The sequence below is a fragment of the Podarcis vaucheri genome (genome assembly GCF_965113315.1).
Source record: "Podarcis vaucheri genome assembly, chromosome: 14".
NCBI classification, from domain to species: domain Eukaryota; kingdom Metazoa; phylum Chordata; class Lepidosauria; order Squamata; family Lacertidae; genus Podarcis; species Podarcis vaucheri.
In genome coordinates this window covers 29,150,584-29,165,072 of record NC_138752.1, presented here as the reverse complement: position 1 = coordinate 29,165,072, position 14,489 = coordinate 29,150,584, and the positions used below count along the sequence as shown (strand labels likewise).

Genomic DNA, 14,489 nt, shown 5'->3' with positions numbered 1-14,489 from the left:
TCTGAGAAATGCATCAGGCCTGAAGCTTCCTTGCCATGACCAGTCAGAGAAGCCTGAAGTAGGAACTTCCCAGAGGTCAAGATGTGCAGGGATGTAGCAATATGAGCATGACTGTGGTCTGACCTCCGAGATATTCCTACAACAGCAAACCTTGAGTGGCAGTTTTTGGCTTTCCAGCACTGGAGTCTGTTTATATTCTCATTTAGACATATCCTTTTTCTTTCTCCTCCTTCCCTTTGACTACCGTAGTTGTTTGTGTTTAAGAGCAGAGAGGTAATGTCAAGGCTCTCCTGAAGCCACTATTTCTTAAGCAATCCCCTAAACTCTTCAAACTGGAATTTTGTGAATGTTTCCAGAAGCACAGGCTTATTACCGTATATACAATGGCTGTTGTTGGTTGGTAGATGGATCTGCCTTGCTTGTTGGGTGGTCTGCATTTGTTTGGGATAGGTTTTAAGCAGTAAGCTTACATTTTAGCATTGCATCATATCTCATTATTGTTGCACTCCCCTCCCTACCAACCTCTGAGTGGTGTGATATTCCAGGGGTTCCAGGCATTTACCTAGGGTCTGTGTTTTCTTTTGGAAATGAGGCACAGCAGAGACTGTGGTGTCTTTATGGTATATCATTTATTTACACATATATACAACCTGAGCCTATGATGGAGGGGTTCAGAGTAGTGACACCCCAAAATGGTCTTGTTTCTTGCACAACTGAAGCTTTGGATTCAAGCAGACATCAGACATTGCGCTCTGTCTCTCTGGCTTTCCCAGCTTGCTGTTTTTGCCTCCAGCTTCTAGCTCACATAATACAACTCTCCACTCTAGAACTCCGGATTTTGTCCTTCTAACTATCTAAAAACTGGATGAGGGGCCCCACCCATTTGCTGCCTGGCACAGAGCCCCCCTCTTCCACTGCTTTCTTAATGGGTCTCCACCTTTCCTTTGTACTTTTAATGACCCATCGCCCCAGGCAATTACTCCAAGACGAAGCTAGCCTGGTTTATATTTTAACACTTGCTGGAGCAAGAGAGCAGAAGGCTTGATTAAATTCTAACACTTACTGTATTCAGGGATTATAGGCGTCTGGCACCCACCGTTGATGTGCGTGTTTGTGTTGTGTGTGTTTGTATGTATGTAGAGGATATATTTCCCACAAGGGCTTATAACAGAGTCTGATTAAGGGATTGTAATTTTGCATGAGCTGGACCCAGGCTTTAAAAAGGCAGCAGTCCTGAATAACTGAATACACACACCCCAAGTCAGCACAGGCCTGTCCAACAGGTCCTTTTGCCCATTTCCCCTGGTCCTGGGGGAAACTGGTCTGAGGAACCCCATTCACAGAGTTTGATGCATCGGGGCATTTGGTAACATTCACGTTCCCATCTTTGCTCTCACTGCCCTAATCCCCTGCCCCTTAATCCCATATGCCACAAAACTGCTCTAGCAACTCCTGCTGCAGATCTGGCAGAAACATATCTCCCACCTGGGAGAGATGTTTGTGTTTCTGCCATTTGCTCCAGACCCCTCAGGTTCTGCAGTATAAGGGCTACCCCTGGACTCGCTCTTCCAGATCTCTCTCCTGATTTTCCTGTGGGATCTATCAAGAATAGGGATGGCTCACCTCCTCTTTTTTTGGCCCACGAGACCACCTTCACTCTTGGTCAGCTTTTCAGCAGCCACTTGTCAGCAGTGGGTATAGCAGTAGAGGAGATTTACTATGGGGAGCAGCAGAGGAGGAGGCTGTTGTTCCCCTCTTTGCTCATCAAATGACCCATCCAGTGACTGGGGAAGTGGTAATATACATGAGACTGCTGGAAGTTGTAGCCCAAAGCATCGGTGGGGGCACAAAGTTTGGGAAGGCTGATATTGATGTTAGTGAACTCCTGTCCCACTGCAGCAGACAACACTCTCAGAAGGAGCATGGCTGGCATTGCTCTCGCTTCCTCCCATGCTCTGCTTCTGCAGGTATGTGGTGCAAGCAACCATGAATGTGCTTCCTGTTTCCCAGACAATTCCTAGATATTTCCATGGTGATTCATGACCTAATTTAAGTCATTGAAGTATTACCCACATTTTCCAGTCAAAACAAAACTAATTGACATAATTTCCCTGACATTCTTCAAGTCTGTTTAAAGAAGGCAGGATCTGGGTCAGTGAGATGAAGTGGGAAGTCTACAGGTGTTTCTTGTTCCTCTTCCTCCCCTTCCTCCTCCATGGCCTTCATCCCCAAGATTTCTTAGAACTGGCCCAGCAGCTCAGTGAAGGCTTCCTCCTTGCATAAATTTATCTTGCTCAGTTCATGGATTCTGAGCCATAATTAGTGGCGCTGTCAGCAGTGAGGGGTGAGTTGAGAAGCTCCAGTACCTTTTTTTCAGAGCAGAAGTAATCGTGTTATCTTAAAATCAAAGGAAATGGAAGCAATCATGATAATATTGTCAGGTTGCTACAGATTGTCAAGCCAGGCAGAAGACTTGGATGAGGCCCTTAGAAATGTCATATGAGCCCTATTGCATCAAACCAAAATCCTTCCTAGTCTAGCCACCTGTTAGGGGCCAATCGGGCGCCTTTAGGAAGCACAGAGGTAGGAGATAAACACAGTGGGATTCTTCTGCTCATGGTTCCCAGAAATTGGTGTTCAGAGGCATCCTTCCTCTGATACTAGAAGCAGTACTGGGTCATTGTCACCAATAGCTATTGACAGCTTTTCTAACCTTCTTTGGAAGCCATCCTGATTGATGGCCAATGCATGTCTTGTGGGAATGAGTTCCATAGCACCACTTGTGCTGCTGTATGGAACAGTAATTCCCGTTGCCTATCCTGAATTTTCCAGCATTGTTGTTGTTGTTTAAATTTGTATACTGCCCTATACCCGCAAGTCTCAGGGTGGTTCACAGGCTAATATCACCATATGAAAACACAGAATACATAATCAAAATAAAAACAAGAACAACCCAAGAACACCCCCCACACCACCCCCACCACCAATTCAGCTTCATTAGTCATAAGAAATCTGTTAGTCTTTGAGGAGTCACAAGACTCTGGGTTCGTTTTTTCTACAAAGGACACAGTTGCCCTCTGGGTGTTTTTGCATGTACTGTATAGGCTCTGCTTAATATGGAAGAGTTTCTCTTCTGAGGTGGAATTTCCCCAACCATGGCTTATCCCTCGCTTCACTTTCTCCCCTCTTTGGATCAGGGAGGCCAGGAGGGAATGCACCAAAGGGGACCTGATAAGAATCCTTTAAGCATAAACCTTTTCTATCCTCGGACTACAGAACTTATCGTGACATATAGATCAGAGGCCAAGGTTTGAACCCCCACCCCACTCTACCCCCTAGAGGCAGGACAGAAAGAGGACTCAGTTCCAAAAGGATTTTTCCCTTCTCCCAAATAATACCTGTTTTGAAAAATGGCTGGAGCCTTGAGCATCCCATTAAGACTGAGATTGCTGTAGGGAACTGTATGTGGGAGTTTTAACATACATTTTTTTAATGGTTAGGTAAAATTAACTCTGGCGTGTGGGCAGGTGTCCTGGTCTACCTGCTAAAGCTGTGCGTTAACGAGAGGAGGAAGCGAGGAGGAAATGGGGCACAGAGGTTTGGAGAGCTACATGTTTTCGGGTGCAATTTGATGAGAAAAAGGACTGCTCTGCAGGGCGGTCTATGAAATGTTGCTGTCACCATGAGAAATTCTGCAGCTGTCACCTGAGAAATCCACATTCCTGGATCATAAAGAGTAAGATATCACTAAACCGCGTCCTGTTTGGAGCAGGACTCTGGCAGGCAGGTGTTTCTGGCTCCGGCAATGGTGCCCTTCCTTCCTACCCCGACACATTCCCTGGAACATGTAGGCGCAAGAGGGAGGCTAAAAATAAAAACGGGCCAAGTCCCGCTGCCGCATTCCTGCTGCCGGAGAGGCTGACATGGTGATGCTCGCAGCGACGGTTTCTAACACCGCCAGCAGCAGCGGCATCTGCCCCCAGCTTCAGCACCAAGAGGGTCTCCGGCTTCTCCTCTGGCATGCCGGGGTGTGGGACCTGATCCGAGAGGTAGCGATCGCCCCTGTCTTCCTGCGTGCCCTCCTCCCCAGTCCCGTGCCTCGCTCTGGAGGGGCGCGCGCAGGTTTCGTCATGACGCCCGGTGCTGCGAGCAGCAGGGGTCCTTTGCTCTCTTCTCGGGCCGTGGGGAAGCGATTGCGCCCAGTGCCAAAAATGCCCTGACCCCACCAGGCGGCGGAGAGGAGGCTGGGTCGTTTGGGAAGGAAGCTGGCACGGCGCCCATTGGCATCGCCGTGGCACCGCGGCTCGCTTGCTGCCGCTCCTGCCAACTCCCGCAAGGCCGCCAGGCGGGTCTTCGGGCGTCGCTGTCCGGGGTGCTGATCTTAGCCTTCGAGCGGCGCTGCCGCAGTTGCCGCTGTCCGCGGTGCTGATCTTTGCTTGCGAGCGGCGCTGCCGCAGTCGCCGCTGTCCGCGGCGCAGATCGCTGTCCGCCGCGCGGCGGGAGGCTCTGGGCGCCGCTGTCCGCGGTGCTCATCACATGACCAGCCCGTGAGGCGAGCGCGGAGCTGGCGGCGGCGAGCCGAGCCGGGCGATGAGGAGGCGCTGCCCGGGCTGAGCGCTGCTGCTTCTGGGGGCATGTGAGAGGCGGCTGGGCGCTTCGGGCGCCGGGCTGCTGGGGCTCTTCGAAGCGGGATGCAGATGCGGCTGTGAGCGCCGCCGGCCCCGCCATGCAGAAGGCGATGCGGCTGAACGACGGGCACGCCGTCTACCTGGGGCTGCTGGCTAAGAAGGACGGCGCCCGGCGCGGCTACCTGAGCAAGCGGAGCTCGGATAATACCAAATGGCACCCCAAGTGGTTCGCCCTCCTGCAGAACATGCTCTTCTACTTCGAGAGCGACTCCAGCTCCAGGCCGGCTGGCCTCTACCTGCTGGAGGGCTGCGTCTGCGACCGGGCGCCCTCGCCCAAGCCCAAGGACCCCCTCGAGAAACAGGTAGGTGAGAGAGCCGGGATGGGAGGAGGACTGGGAGGAAGCGAAGGGGTTGGGGGCGCTTCGATCTGCTGCTGCCAGCCTGGGCCGTGGACAGCTGGGTGGGGGAGGGGAAGGAAGAGCAGCCTTGCCCGGTGTGTCCGCTGCCTTGAGATTTGTGTGGGGACGGTGTGTGCTAGGCGTCGCAGGTGCTTGTGACACACCTGTCCCCTTCGAGGCCAGAGGGGGTCAGGAAGGCTCTCCAGCTCCAGCTCTCCCAGCGCTGCAGTGCCAGCAGTCTCGCGCTAGCTCCCCCCTCCCGTGTTCCCATTTTTGGATTCGTGTGCTTAAGACTCTATGCAGGACGGGCAGAAGGTACTTCCTTTACCCCCACCCTCTCCAAGAAGCCTGCTCCGGCCAGGAAATTGAAGTTACTTCAGGCAGGAGAACATTTTAAAAAAACACACAAAAAACCCATAACATTTGGGGTAATCAGTCGTATTAATTAGTCAGCAAGTTGAAATGCAAGGGTGCCCCCGGTGGAGAAAAAGAAGAAGCAGGTCTTCTGCAGCAATCCATGTCACCCTCCACCCGCCTCTCTCAAGCACAATTCACCTTTGTCAAGTGAATATTTGGGTGCTGGGCTTTAGGAGTTATGACTGGGTCCAGGTCGAGGCATCTGATGGTTCTTAACCTGTAAACATAAAGTGTTATAGGGAAAGAGCCAGTCCGTCCCACCAGAACTTTCAGGGTGTGAACAAAGTCAGCTTGCAGTGGGTTTGCAGAGAGTTTCCCTTCCACACAGGACCTGGGGCCAGCCAACCCACCCGCTGATTCCTGAGCTATCCTGTTGATTTAAATGCAGTTATGAGAGACATGTTGCGGCCAGTCCTTGACCATACCTATATCTCCAGAGTCTCCTCAACAGTGGAACTAGTCATGCTAGAGCAGCATCTGTGCTAGACAAGACCTTCAACAGTTGGCAGTTGGCTCTGTCCATGGCACGCTGATGCAAAGGCCTCCACCCAATATCACGAGGAATGACCTTCTCTATTAATCTGAGGCCTTCCTGCAGGTACAGAACTCAGCCCGGGCAAAGCCAGAGACCCTTGAGGATCCCATTGAGGAGATCCTTCACAGGCCTCCATAGCTTTGGCTGGTGAAACAGCTCCACTGTCAGCTTAGGAGCAAAGGTGGAGGTCTCTATCTGCAGTGATAGGGCTTGTGGGCTCTGCCTTTTGAGGACACTCGGTGAGGAGGTTTGAAAATACAGGGGTGTCAATTGAGATGAAGCATGTAGATGGACTTGTTGGATAAAATGACCATTAAACTGTTGGAAGGAAGATACTATGTGGGGTGACTTCCTTGCCCAGAAGAGATTGGCTTTGTATTTGCAATTGTTGCTTCTGTGCTACTGATTTGTCTAAAGTCAACCAGAAGAGGCAAAGACAACATAGCCAACATTGTGCTCTTCAGGTGTTGTTGGACTCCAAGTCCCATCAGTCCCAGCCAGCATCTCTGGTGGTCAGGGTTGATGGGAGCTGTAGCTCAATAATATATGGAGGGCACCGCATTGGCCACTCCTGCTCTAAGAAGACCTGAGTCACAAGACTATCTTCCTGTCCTCCCTCCTTCTCTTTCTGTTTCCTCCCCCACCCGCATCCCCTTCCTTAGCCCCTGGCAACTTGTGAGCCATTTTCAGGTCCCCCCTTTTCTTCTTTCTTCAGAATCCTTAGAGCATCTTGGGTGCCATGCGCTCTTCCTTTATACAAAATAAATAGCAATGCTAGCACTTGTTTAGTGCTTTGGGAGTGTTCATTGTCTGTACATTATCTTAATAATAGTCACAATAACCCTGCAAGGTGGGTCCTCGTTTTGATCCTGACAATGATATGAAGTTGCAGGACATTGCCAAACTGTTAAAGCGAATGAGTTTTGGTTCTGAGCAGGGGCAGGATGAGAACCTGTCCAGGACCTGTTTGTAAGTAACAGTGGAGGAAGACAATGTGTCCCATCAGCACATTGCAGATGGGAGGTGGTTGACCTGGAAAGAAGAGTAAGGAGCTTGCCCCAGTTTGCACATGGCTTCCCTGGTGTCCCATACAAAACTTGCTTCCCTCGTGTGGCAGGTGTGTGAGTGGTCAGATTAGTCCTGCCCCTGCTGCCAATGAGAAACCACTGTGTGTCTGTGATGTCAGCATGCCAAGGAAAGTATGGTCTCTTGATTTAGGGATTTCTGTGGACATCCCATTTATAACTTTGGTCTCTCAGCAGGTTTTCTCTCCAACCCCCCCAAAAAAGTTGTTAGGTATTTGATTGGCCAACTGCTAGCAAGTACTATAGATCTTGGCCTAATGGCTCTCTCTCTGGATGCAGAACACAGGAAGCTGCTTTATACTGAATCAGACTATTGGTCCATTTTGCTCAGTGGTTCTGGCAGTGGTTCTCCAGTGTCTGAAGCAGGAATCTCTCCCAGTGATACCTGGAGATTCCAGGGAAGGAACCTGGGACCTTCTATATGCAAAGCAGATGCTCTACCATCCAACCTTTTCCTGTATGGACTTATCAGCCTTGCTAAACCATTGCTGCCACACTTATCCCTCACTGATGTTGACATTAACTTTCTTTATTTCACAAATTGCAGGCAGATTTTTTTTTTAACTGACCAAGAGCCCATTTGGCATTGATGTATGGGCTGGTAAACCAGTTGGCCACTTCTATCTTCACCCATGTTTCCTTACATGTGTACTGACTTATCTGTCCACTTGCGAAAGGGCTGTAGCTCAGTGGTAGAACATCTGCTTTGTGTGCATGAAGTCCCAGGTTCAGTCCCCAATGGCATCTCAAGGCATGGCTGGGAAAGACTCACCACTACCTAAAACCCTGGAGAGCCATTGTTGCTAGTCAGTATACGGAGCGCAATAGGCCAAGGGTCAGGACTCTGTAGAAGGCACCTTCCAAGGCTTCACATATCCGAGGAAGGAGGAGCTTGTTGCAGATAGCAGCCCTTTCCAAACCAGCAGGTATGGAATATATTTTTTCTGCTTCAGACCAAACCAACAACACATTGGGAATTTGTTTCATTCAGCTACAACTAAACAAGTCCCCTTTGATTTATAATTGAGCCCATTTTGACATTTGTAGAGCTAGTTCATGGCTGGGTCTCCTGCACAGAAGGATTAATCACCCTGGCCTTGGCCCAGGAATTGCAAACTTAATCTCCAAGTAGCAATGTGTTTTATTTCTCAACAAGGAGCATAGTGAAGATCAAAGGCCTCTGACTTTGGTCAGGGCATTTCAACTCTGAAACCTGGGTGGAAGTGAAATCTTCAGATAATTGAAGAAGAAGAAAAAATGCTTTCCTTCTCTAGTGGCAGCTTTTGGAACTAGATGTTGCCTTCTACTTGAATTGGGGAGATTTTCAGGGTGGTGTTCTAATTTGCTACAGACAGGTTATATGATCAATTAAACATTTTCCTATCACCCCATCATGTCCAGACAAAGCACCAGTATCACTACTGAACTGCCAGGGAGAGAGCCAAGGTGTCAATAGGCAGGCTCACCTGTCAGGTTCTTATCAAGGAAACTACAAGTGGAATATCTGTAGGGTGGAAAATAATAATTAATATCATCCCATGTGGTATAATTAATAAAATCATTGGCTGGATCCTTAGATTCAAAGTTTAACACACTCTCCAGCAAGAGAGAGTCCCCGGCAGAGTATAAAAACACAGAATCATGCAGCACAATGAAGCATGGGAATAATAGACTGTTAGACCTTTTAAATATCCTGTTCAGTCCACTGCCTCTCCTGCAGTGAACAGACCACAACATAAGTAAATTGAAATTCTTTACTTAAAAACTCCAAAGGTCAGATTCATGCATTATTCCATGTGGCAGCAAAAAGAACACAGGTAGAAAGTATTGAGTTTACAAAATACATAAAAACATTTATGAACACGTGGTCTGGGCTTGAAGTGATCAAGCCCACATGTGTTGCTTGGTCAGCTTTACATGATGGAAGAGAATGAAGAAAGAAATTTCACTTCTCGGGCTCAGTCAGCATTCACATAACCTAGTAGTTTTGGATTGCTGTCTGCTGGCAACTTAAGTTTATAGTTCATGGTTCCCTTTAATTATCTGACAACCCTTTTCACAGCAGTCTAATCCTCAGTGAGAGACCTAACTACTCAGGATTCCCATTGAATTTGCTAAGTCAGGTCTGGTAGTTGTGGTCAGGTACAAAAGTTTTCCTATTGCTGACCTGTACTGGGTGCTGTCTGGCAAGAGTTCAGATTCATCTGGGCTCTTTAGAAAGTCAGTAACCATTGGTGTGGCTACTTCCTTAGCTTCTTGCAGCCCTAAGCTGTCAAGCAATTCAAAAACTTTTTGCTTCTGACTTAGAAGATAAGATCCATCTTCTTCTCTTTAGGTCTTTTGGGTAGTCTTGGTCATTTTGAGTTGCAATGTTCAAGTCATCTACAAATGCCGAAACATAAGAAAATTGTCCATTTTTGCATTTGGTGTGCAAGCACTTGTCTGTGTGACCTTGTGTGTACCCTAGCTGTGGGGAAATGCTGTGCAGTTTCTCATTCCATGCTCTAGCAGCTTGTTTCACACCATAAAACCCCTTCTGAAGTTTGCATACTAGATGCACTTCCTTTGGTTTGAGAAAACCTTTGGCCTGTTCCATGCAAATCTGCCCTGAGATTTCTCTATGCAAAAACGCGGTTTCAATGTCTATGTGTTTTGCCTCTATTTGTTAAGAAGTTGCTGTGCCTGAAAGCAGTGCAATGCTGGAATATCTCACTGCAGGTGCACACGTTTCATCATAGTCCTCTCCAAACTTTTGCAAGTAACCTTTGGGCACAAGTCTTGCTTTGTAGTGCTCAACTTCCTCTTCTGCACCCTGCTTTACCTTGAATACCCACTTGCTACCAGTTGCCTTCTTCCGGGGGGGGGGGCAGCTTGGTGAGGGCCCAGGTCTTATTCTGGTGCAGTGCATCAATCTCTTCTTATGCAGCATCCCTCTACATATGTGGTTGGCACCTGCTCAATCCCCAACTGGAAGGTTCTCAGGGTTGTGCCAATGACCTTGCGGAGTAGGACAATCCTGGAGATGGGATACTTTTGTTGGGTCTTGATGAGTGTCTGACATATGGCTGTGAAACCACACCAGTCTCTTCATCACCCTCCAGTGCAGACCTCTTCTCGTCAGTCTCCTCTCCTGCTACCTGTAATCTGCTCCTCGGCTTCTCCTTCCTGTTCATCATTTGTGCTAGGTGATGTGACAGTAAAAAGCAGATATGTCAATTCAGGAAAGTTCAGGAGGGCTCTTATTTCTTCTTCTGACCCCTCAGAAAATTATATCGCATTTCCTCTCTTGGAAGCTGTCCTGTGTTCATCAAAATGAACCACATGTCTTGTGCTGACCTTTCCAGTATTCTAGTCAATTGCTCTGTAACCTTTGCTCCAGTAGCATATCCAATCATAATTGTCTGTCCTGATCTGGAGTCTAACTTGTGTCTATTCTCCTTGAGTACAAAGGCATAGCAATACAAGCGGTGGCCATTTCACGCAGGGGTTCCATTCGTGCCCCCCTCCATGTGTGTTGGTGGCACAAATAAGTGTTCTGTCCCCCGTTCTGCCCTCTTCCGGGTCCAAAAGGACCCGTATGTCTGTGATCACATGTCAGTTGGACACACCTAAAATGTTCACTGCCTGTACTGCCAGATACATGTTTATGTGACATACTGGGCACTCTTCCATGTCAAAGTTCTAAAGGTGGACATGTACTTCTCTTGGTTGGCAATCTGATGTGGAGATATATTGCAGGGGCTACCGCATCTCCCCACATTTGTTTGGGAATGCCAGGGTCACTCGGCATGCACCTTGTCATCTCCATAAGAGATCTAAACTTTCTTTCAGTGACTGAGCTTTGTTGAAGGGTGTGGAAAACACTCCTCACTTGTATGTAAAATCCCTTCTTCATCCACAAGAGATTTCATGTAGCTCGAGGTAAACTCACCTTCACTGTCACTGACCAAAATTGTGGGTTTCCTCTGAAGCTTATTGCTCACCGTGGTGATGTGTTTTCTGAACTGTACAGTTTCACTTTTCTCCTTTAGAAAGTTCACAATGCAATGCCTTGAGAAATCATCCAGAAAAATTAGTGTGTACCTATACTTCCCTAGGGAGGGAACATTAAGTGGGCCATACACCTCAGTGCGAACTACAACTTGCAGCCGGGTGCTTCAGTAAATGGAAGGAAAGAAGGTTTAACACTCTTCTCAGTGATACAACTTATGCACTTGGTTGTGACTGGTGCATTTTGGTTTACCTTCATCCCTGTTGCAAGCTCCTTGCATTGCAGTTCAATTGTGGGACATACAGTGGTACCTCTGTTACAAATGCTTCAGGTTACAGACGCTTCAGGTTACAGACTCCGCTAACCCAGAAATAGTACCTCAGCTTAAGAACTTTGCTTCAGGATAAGAACAGAAATTGTGCTCCGGCAGCGCGGCGGCAGTGGGAGGCCCCATTAGCTAAAGTGGTGCTTCAGGTTAAGAACAGTTTCAGGTTAAGAACGGACCTCCGGAACGAATTAAGTTCTTAACCTGAGGTACCACTGTTTAGGACTTGATGCACGTGATTTTCTTTCAGTTGATTGCTAAGTTTGCAGTGTAAGGTTCCTGGACCTATATCACATCTCTTTATGGTTTCACCATATGCAATGTGAATCTGCTGACGGGTTGACATGGTCAATGCTGCCAAATAAATCTTCATCATAACTCATATATGAAGAACATCCAGAATCAATTAACCATTTGTTTGATTTTGCACCACAACAGTTTAGAGTTAGATTCTTCTCATGCAAGGGGGTGAAAGGGGAGGATGCTGTGGGCCATGGATAAGTTCCAACACTGGATGGGACTCTGGTTGCTGGGCAGAAGAGGCCAGGAGGCAGCAGTGCTGTGATGAGGTTCCCTTGCTGGGGCCCTTTGCTGTCAGTGATGCCTATTTGGTTTTGTGTTGAAAGGTGATGTGGTGTGCCCTGTTGTGTAGCACCTGCCTTGTGTCTTTAGGCCTTTTAAACAGGGCAGTTTAAAGAGAAAGACAAGGAGGGGCTCCTGGAACCTTTTGCCAGGATGTGGCCCAATAGAACATCTGCTCAGGAGGAGGAGAGATGTCGATGCCCTTAGAAGAATCAGGACTATAGCAGCTATATTTAGATGAGAGAAGCCCTAGCTCAGCCTGGCCTGGAATGCATTGAGGTTGCTGTGGAAATCGTGCATCGCAACATATCCTTGAAGAAGCATTGTGTGGGGGATCCAAAGAACTCTGCTGCTGGAGAGTTGCACCAGGAGAGGTCAACAGCAGAAGAGCCATTGAGATGAAGAGGGTCAGGCGTTCTCTGCCACTCTTCTACTGAACTCCTCCATCATAGTCATGACATATGAGACATGCTGCAGAGTTCTACATCAGATATTGGTGTGTGTGTGTGGGGGGGGTTCTGTTTGTTTTCTTTTTAACCAGCTGCAGTCTCAGGAGGCTACCAAGCTGAGTGGCGGAAGAAGAGGCAGGATGGGTTATTCAAACTGTTCCCTTTCTGCTGTTGAGGAATTCAAAACTGTCTTTGCACTGTTGCATTTCTCCCTTTGGCGGGGGGTGGGGCATAGAGGAACCACTGTCCCTTGCAGCTGAATAATGTGCCTAGTTTTTGAGCAGAATTGCAACGGTAGACAAGATTGCGCTGCCTCCCTCCCCGCTCTTGGGCGCAGCCTCAGAGGCTGCTTTTCAGCTAGACACAGAAGCTGGTAGGGGCAAAGAAGCAGTTCACACCCTCCTGTCTACACTACATTAAGTGTGCTCCCGCCATTGGCTTGGGAAGCAAGGTACACACAATGTGGGCCACATTCCATATTGTTACAAAAGTTACGTGCCGCCCCATTCTCTGCTGAGCAACAGCAAGATTCTAGGGGGTTCCAGCCACTCACCCAGGTTCTGTGTTTCTTTGGAGAAAGGAAACACAGTGGAGACTGTTGTAGCTTTAAATGTGATTTATTCACATTTATTCAGTCTGCACGGGGGGAGCCCATCTCTTACAATATGGTCATTTCAAGAGGGGCTTGTTCCCCACAGCAGTGCAGCACTGGAGTCAAAGTCATCTCTCCCAGCCAGTCTTCAGCCAGCCTACCCAAGATGGATCCCGGTCTTTGTTCTCCCTTCTTCTTCCCAGCATACCTTGCTAAAAACACTTCCACCCTGTAACCTCAAACATGCACCCCATCAACATGGCAGTCTCTCTCTGCCCAGGCCCAGGATTCCTCTTAGATGGGCCATCAACACATTTTGTCATGTTAGCGCCTCTATCCCAGGTCCAGGTGTGGCACTTGCTTGGAATTAAATTAAGCCTGTACTTTTCCATGGGCCCCCAATCTTTGCTTCAATACTCCAAATAACTGGAATTGCCATGTGTCCTCTTTTTCTAGGACATGTCCTCCTTTTCAGAGGTAAAATTTCTGCCCAGGTGGTTTTTTTTTAATTTGCAGAAATGTCTCTGGCTATACTTTCTGGATGAGACATTGACATAACCGGTGGTTGAAGACTTGCTTTCCTTTTCTCTTCTCCTGCCCCCAACAGCAATATATCACAGTTTCTAAAGCCTACATATAGTAGGGGTATTTAAAATGAGAGCCATTATAGCGTCCTCTTTTTTCCTCTTCAAAATATGACAACTTTAAAATAATCAAAATCCTACTATTTATTAATTTCTAGGGTCTAGGGGGGGGTCCCCCCAAATCTATAACAATATCTATCTTGTTGTTTCTTACAAAATGCTGTGTTTTGATGCATTTTCCCCACAAACAGCTTCAATCCGAACTGAGAAAAAGAATGACCTAGCTGTGTTTTTGATTAAGCTCACATAAATGCTTTCATATTATCATGCAGTTCTGATATCTTAGCACTCTCTCCTCATCACTTTTTGCACATAGTGTAAAAAATAAAGAATAAATGGAGATAAGAAATGGCAGGGTGCATTAGACACCATTGCAATGATTATTATATGTGTTATTATTTATTTTATTCATGTACTAGTTTTATCTTCCAAGGATCTCAAAGTGATGTGCATGGTTGCATTAGCAGCACCAAAGTGATCTTCCTGGGGTGCAAGCCTAGGCAGTGTGTATTTGAGGTCCTGGGATACCCAGATGATAATACCACACACACACACACACACCAGCCCCACTGATGTGGTCCAAAGGAAAGCAAAATGTTTGGCACCAGCTTGGCTGCAGGAATTCCCAGAAGGAGGCATACAAGGCACCATCCAACTGACCCAGGAACTCCACTCTGGATTTGTGGAGGGTTTACTCCTTAGACTTTTCTTCTCCTGAGGATCTCCCACATGGCGGCAGAGGTTTAGGGTCAGAATATTCTTTTTTCTAGATGGGCTACCTTCCCAGGTTGATGAGCCTCAACTGCCCCTCACTTCCCTCTACAGCATGTGCAAAAACCACCT

At 47.8% G+C, this 14,489-nt stretch overlaps 1 protein-coding gene across 1 annotated transcript in view; it reads left to right on the top strand.

Annotated features, from left to right (window-relative positions):
• The first annotated feature begins 3,660 nt into the window (after positions 1–3,660).
• Positions 3,661–14,489, top strand: part of RASGRF1 (Ras protein specific guanine nucleotide releasing factor 1) — a 61,406-nt gene continuing 50,577 nt past the window's right edge. The window contains exon 1 of the mRNA XM_082199479.1: positions 3,661–4,990. Within this exon, the coding sequence (XP_082055605.1) occupies positions 4,727–4,990 (264 nt within the window). The 5' untranslated portion in view covers positions 3,661–4,726. The remainder of the gene's footprint in view (positions 4,991–14,489) is intronic.